The 6,186-nt window shown below is 35.0% G+C and overlaps 1 protein-coding gene across 1 annotated transcript; it reads right to left on the minus strand.

The window, feature by feature from the left end:
• Positions 1-4,201: 4,201 nt before the first annotated feature.
• On the minus strand, positions 4,202-5,754 carry LOC137733388 (vestitone reductase-like). The gene is made up of 3 exons (XM_088697755.1): positions 5,196-5,754; positions 4,799-4,990; positions 4,202-4,671 (listed from the first exon to the last, which is right to left on the minus strand). Exons 1-3 carry the CDS (start codon positions 5,576-5,578, stop codon positions 4,530-4,532), a joined length of 717 nt encoding a protein of 238 aa, XP_088553881.1. The 5' UTR covers positions 5,579-5,754; the 3' UTR covers positions 4,202-4,529.
• Between the last annotated feature and the right edge of the window lie 432 nt (positions 5,755-6,186).

A 6,186-nucleotide genomic window follows, 5' to 3' on the forward strand; every position in this document is an offset into this window, starting at 1 on the left:
GTTGAATCACACTATCCTGCTTAGGTGGTTGCTGAGAATGATATTGCTAAGATTGATATTGCTGAGACTGAGATGACTTTTGAAAGCCTGACATTGAAGGATAATTTCCAAAGGACTAAGGATACATTTGAGATTAGGATGATTGAGAACTAGATCCTATGTAATTGGAACCCTTATCATTGCAGAAGTAATACCATGTTGCATGATTATTCTTGCCACAGATGTGACACTTAGTTCTCTCAAGAGGGCATAACACCACAGAAATGTCCAGTTTGACCTTCACTGTTGTGTAGCTGACAAGTGGGCATGAGAAGAGTTAATGGAGTTATAAAATATGCAATGTTCTAAAAAACGTTAGGCTTTGGTCGGACGGCGAGTTAGGGCCTAACGCCTAAGCGGCTAGACGGGGACTAGGCAGGGGTTAGGTGGACTAGGGGGATTTAAGTAAATTTATTATATATTTGTATCAACAAGTGCATTTATACTTAAAATACACATAATTGTATTGGGATACATATATTGCATACAAAATGACATATACATTATAAAGTATTAGAACACATTGAAAACGTGAGGAACAAGCATATAATGAGTGTTCAACAAAGTATTATATTTTGTTGAAAAAATAAAATGCAAAATGAAAGTTATCGATTTTTTGTCTTAAGGAGGAGTTGCGGTCTAGGTGGGCGCCTATGAGGGTTAGGTGGACGCTTAAGCAGGTTTAGGTGCTATTTCTTAATTTTCAAACGCCTATGGACTAACCGGGGCAGTGGCCAGAGCCGCCTAGCACCTAGGCGGAGATAGGCAGAGATTTTTAGAACATTGATAATATGTGGTTGGTGACTGTCTAAGAACACCTAGATTTGGTGTAGGAAGTACATGTGTTTGTGTATGAAATTGCTGCCTAGAAAGGACTCTGACCTTGATTAAATCTCCATTTGAGGAAGGGTTGTAATTTCCATTTGATTGTTCATTTGAGGATAGATCTATTGTTGTGCGGGACGCTCTTTTCCTTAGTCCAGGTTGAAATCCCTAGTGAGGTTTTTATCGAGGCCCAATATGCATACTATCCTCAGTTTATACGTATTCTCAGCTGCTTTAATGAATATCGTACTTTCTTCACAAAAAAAAAAAAAAAAAAAAAAAACATAATACGCATTTATTTAACTTTAATCAATAAAAAATTTACTTTCAAAAGGCGACTATTGAGGAAGACGAAGGACCTCTTCAATATTCGCAGATACTTCGACTTTTGTTACGTTCTCATGCCATCTGCACCTACATTTTTTCATTGGAAGCTCATAACGAGCACATAAAATTATTCTCGCATCTTCACATAGCAAAGGTTGCATGAGAAAACGTATATGAAAAAGAAGAAGAGTATATTTAGCGTACCTCATTTGCATTATATCTCAAGGGTGTAGCATGCATGATAGGCTCCAAGCAGTAATCTTTCTTCTGATATTTCCTTCATCGATTTATAACTCATTCGTGAGTTTCATTGTAAGGCATTCAAAAGAATATAGAAAGTATATCCTTACTAAAATGCATAAATTCAAACCCCATGATTATATTGTTGCATAATTTTTAAAACTCTCAACACATGTGCCCAATCCCTGACACACAAATGTCCTTCATACTCTGGACGAACTCATAAGACAATTTGTCCTATCATTTGGTATGTCTGAAGACCCCTCACATTCATTTACAACATAATTGAATTATTATGTAGTTAATTCAAAACCACTCATACTTAAATCAACTTGATATCCTAGAAATAGTACAAAGCCCGTTTGATAAAAAGTAAAGATACTCAAAGACTCGACACAGACAATATTCATACATCCATGACTAAAAATTTCTCAAATCCCAGTTGTAATTAATTAAATAATTTTTTTTTAAGGGAAGTGCATTTATATATCTGATTTTCTGAGCTCCATGTCCTTTTATTCCTTTGCCTGCTTGGTTCATTTTTGAATCCATTTATTGGCCCTTCACAGACTTTTCCGAGTACAACTTGCAAATAGAAACAATACCCATTATATCTTTTTCAGATAGACTTTAAAGAGAGAGGAGAGAGAGATTAGGGTTTAACAACAATGATGATAGCTAATTTTATGATGAGAGGACCTGATGAAGCAATTGTGGTAGGCGCCTCTAAGATTTGCACACGGAGAAGCAAAAGAAGAAGAAGAAGATGATGTAGAGAGGGTGGTCAATAACTTACCCAGCAGTTGAGAGCAACATAAAGCGAGTTCCAGAGGGATGGAAGATAAATTCAGTTTCATCATAGGAAAGTTCTTTTCCCCTAGCTTTTGAGATTGCAAGCATGCTTTGAAAAGCCATCAAGCAACTTTTAGGACACTCATTTTTATCCTTGAATGTAACTCTTACGAAAGGAAGACCCTCTTGAAAAATTTTCTTTAGTAGTAGCAGGAACCTTTTCAAAAATCAAAGTTAAGTCAAACAAAAAAGAAGCCTTAACTAAAGAAGTGGAACAAAAAATAAACAAATAACAAACCTCATAGGTAGCAAGGAATTGTGTACTCTTTAATACAGCGTGCTTCAAATTTGAAAGATTAAAATCTCTAATCTGGAAAACAAATAAGTAACCAATCTTTATGACATCCCACATTGCCCAGGAGAGTGATCCTTATATGGATATTCCCATCCCTATCTAGCGCGAGGCCTTTTGGGAGCTCACTGGCTTCGGGTTCCGTAGGAACTCCGAAGTTAAGCGAGAAGGGGGCTAGAGCATTCCCAGGATGGGTGACCCATCGGGAAGTTCTCGTGTGAGTTCCCAAAAACAAAACCGTGAGGGCGTGGTTGGGGTCCAAAGCAGACAATATCATGCTACGGTAGAGTTGGACCAGGGAAGTGGTCCCGCCCGAGCCGGGATGTGACAAATCTAAATTTAAATAAACAGAAAGAAAAAAGGGAAGAAAAAAAAAACAAACTGAATTCAAAAGGTTCTATATGCTATATTTATATCGATTACCTTAGATAGTTTATTTCACGTTCTTACACACATAACAAACAAAAAAAGATTCAAAACATATAAATAATCTTAAAAAAAAGCCAAATTAATACCTTTTCTCATATAGGTTGTAAGCCCTGATAAAAGGAAAAAACAGATGAACAACCACTACCAAAAATACATCCAAAGGGTTAGTGAAATCAGATACAGAACATGCAATCATTCATAAAACAACATGAATAAATAGAGGAAAACTTAACAAATCACCATCACAGAAATCAATCAAACACTGTAAACCTGCAATTAACAAAACAAACAGTGACAATTCAACAAAATGAAACATGCAAAAATAAAAATAAAAATAAATCAAACATGCAACAATATAAATCTATTAAGCAGAAGTTAAGATAACTATTAATGAATTTGACCTACTATTTTACTTGTATATTTGATTTTTAAATCAGAATTTATAACATTTGTTCATGGGATACAAACACCCAACTCTATTAAATTTAGTATTATATTAAGTCTTTGGCTATATCTTCTAATTGTGCAATTTGGGAAGGATAGATTCTCACCTTCGTTGGGGCTTGTTCTACGCAGCAATCGTGATGCAATCGTCACCAGGATAAATGACGTTTACTTTGTATTTTATTATCATGTTAACGAATTGTCATAATTATATCAATCTGGATTTTATATTAAATGAATAGTGCGATAATTAATTGAAAATATAAAATGACCAACCAGAGTACTAATTTCTTTTGCAATCCATCCTTTTCCTTAGATCATTTGGTAGAGTATGCATCACGACAATTTGCTTGTATATACAGTATGCCTTGTGTAATCAATTAGTTCATACTTTCTAACAGCTAAAAAATGTGAAAAACAGTCAAAACGTATTATTTTTGGGAAAATTTCCTTCTGACTTATGTGTTAGGGAAAGAATCTCGTGTGTGTCAATTATCCACGTTTACAATTTATAACTATAGGGCGCTTAAAAATTGTACGTAGTCTTGGTCGACAGTCAAATTTAGTGCAATGAGAATTAGGTATGATCTAATATGTTTTGGGGAACTAAGATTAGAAAAAATAGTTTTTCTAGACACGTTGGTGTAACTTGGTGCAATTATATGGAATCTAGGTGTTGATGTAGTTGCCCAGCAAAAGTTTCAGAGCCTATTATTTTGAAAATGTAAATTTGAATGCCTTAACAATAGATCACACGATAATTACCATAAATTATATTTATCCAATCATATGGATTGTTGCATGCAGACATACATATTACAATAATCTTGGAACTTTTGAAGACGTCCCAAAAATTTACTTTTTCAATTGTTCACTCACATTATACACTATAAGAAAATTTGTAAAACACAAAAACATGCACTTGTTGTAGAAAGTAGAAACTCCTTTGCCCAATTGTTTAGGCAACAACTTTCTTTCGTTCTGAGGATCGTTGCTTATTTATAGAAATCGTATGACTAGATTTTCAAAGAGAGATTATCTTATCCCCAAATCAGAGGGTCATGCTAGTTGCAAACACGATTTAAAGAAAACCCTTTTCTTTGCAGCATTGGATTGCTTCATCATACATGTCATCAAGTCCATGCTTAAACCTAAATCCAGAACTCAAGAGCTTTTTTGATGAGAGGCAAGGCCTTTTGTAACCTTCAATGCCCTTCAACAAACTGTAGGTCAAGCAAGAGGAAATGTGAAAAATATATAGACAGTTTAATTGCTATATACAATGAGATTAAAATGACAGAGACTGATTTATCGACCATGTAATAATAATATTAGAAAGAAACTACTCACTCAGTTGTGGGAATGTGAAAACCCGGGTATTTTGCAGAAAGAAATTGGGACATTTCATCTATGGTTATCTGATTTGATGAACAAATGTACCTCCCTTTGGCATTAGGGTTTTCAAAAAGAAATATATGGGCACTAACCAAATCATCTACATGTACCATATTTTGCCTCATAAGATGTTTGTATCTTGATTTCCTGCATACATTAAATAATATGTACAAGGAGAAAATATAGGTTAGTTTGGGTAGCGATTTTGACACAGCTCCCAGTTTAGTTTCTGCCAACTGAAGTGCCAAAGTTTAAATGTGGCTTGTCAAAATAGCTAAGTACCCATGAGTTTTAGGAAACTGTTTTCAGAAAGCAACCTTAATTTTGATTCACAAAACATGTTACTCAATACATACCTAGAATCATGGATAGCGACAAATACACTGAGGCAGGGAGAGTTTTGCAGAGAAACCCACCAACAACTAATGGAGGAAGTAAAGTCACAAGTTCCAGTTCATTTTCTTCTGCAAATTTTAGAGCTATTTGTTCTGTCTTGGTCTTGGCAGCCACATATGAAGTCCCAAATAATTTGAGAGACCTATGGTATTCAATGTCGCTCCATGTACTTTCATCCACCGAGTCACGGCCATTGTCACTGTAAACGGCAGCTGCTGCACTAGAAGTGTACACAACCCTCTTCACAGTCTTGGAGTTTAGGCATGCTTTCAATATTCCTAGGGCTCCTTGGACAGATTTTTTCGTCACCGAATCTTCGTCAAGTTCTTTGTCAGGCATTGGGTGAGCAACATGGAAAACCCCAATGCATCCTTCAATTGCTGCATTGAAACTGTCAGGTTGGTTCAGATCTGCATTGAAGATGTGAAGATTCTCCGATGCTCTTGGCAGGCTTGTGAGGAAGCTGATGTCTCCCTTGCATTCTAGGGCCAATATGCAAACATCAAAGCATGTTATTTACCACATCAAAACAAATTCCCAAAATTTAGGATCCTGAATTATGTGATGCGGATGAGTTTGAAAGTTTGAACGTAAACAACTAATTGACAAGACAAAAGATTCTAAAACCACATAAACACAAAAATCAATAATAAGGCAACACATAGAGAATCTACAACAGAAAAGAAATGATACAAAAGACATCATCCATCTATAATATAATTTAAGAAAATAGACGTTTTATTTTCAAACTCTTTTTGAAAATGCCAATCATGTCCTCAATTTACTAATTTTGCTCCTATTCCACAAATTTTCAAGGATATATGTGTCAAACAAAAAAATCAAATATGAAAGTTTTTTTTTTTTTTTTTTAAATTCATTCTCATGTTTTCGTTAACTACCCAACACATGCTTAGCTTTATAACAAATGCGTTACTATATGCTTCTAT

This window comes from Pyrus communis, chromosome 7 (assembly GCF_041283825.1).
Source record: "Pyrus communis isolate YQ-2024b chromosome 7, ASM4128382v1, whole genome shotgun sequence".
In the NCBI taxonomy this organism is placed as follows: domain Eukaryota; kingdom Viridiplantae; phylum Streptophyta; class Magnoliopsida; order Rosales; family Rosaceae; genus Pyrus; species Pyrus communis.

What these genes read in the sequence shown, in the direction of transcription:
- LOC137733388 (XM_088697755.1), bottom strand. Translation starts at nt 5,578, where the DNA reads ATGCCTGACAAAGAACTTGACGAAGATTCGGTGACGAAAAAATCTGTC. An exon ending in CTATCCATGATTCTAGGTAT is followed by an intron (nt 4,991 to 5,195) that starts GTATTGAGTAAC and finishes TAATGTATGCAG; the next exon opens with GAAATCAAGATACAAACATC. An exon ending in TTTCACATTCCCACAACTGA is followed by an intron (nt 4,672 to 4,798) that starts GTGAGTAGTTTC and finishes CTTGACCTACAG; the next exon opens with TTTGTTGAAGGGCATTGAAG.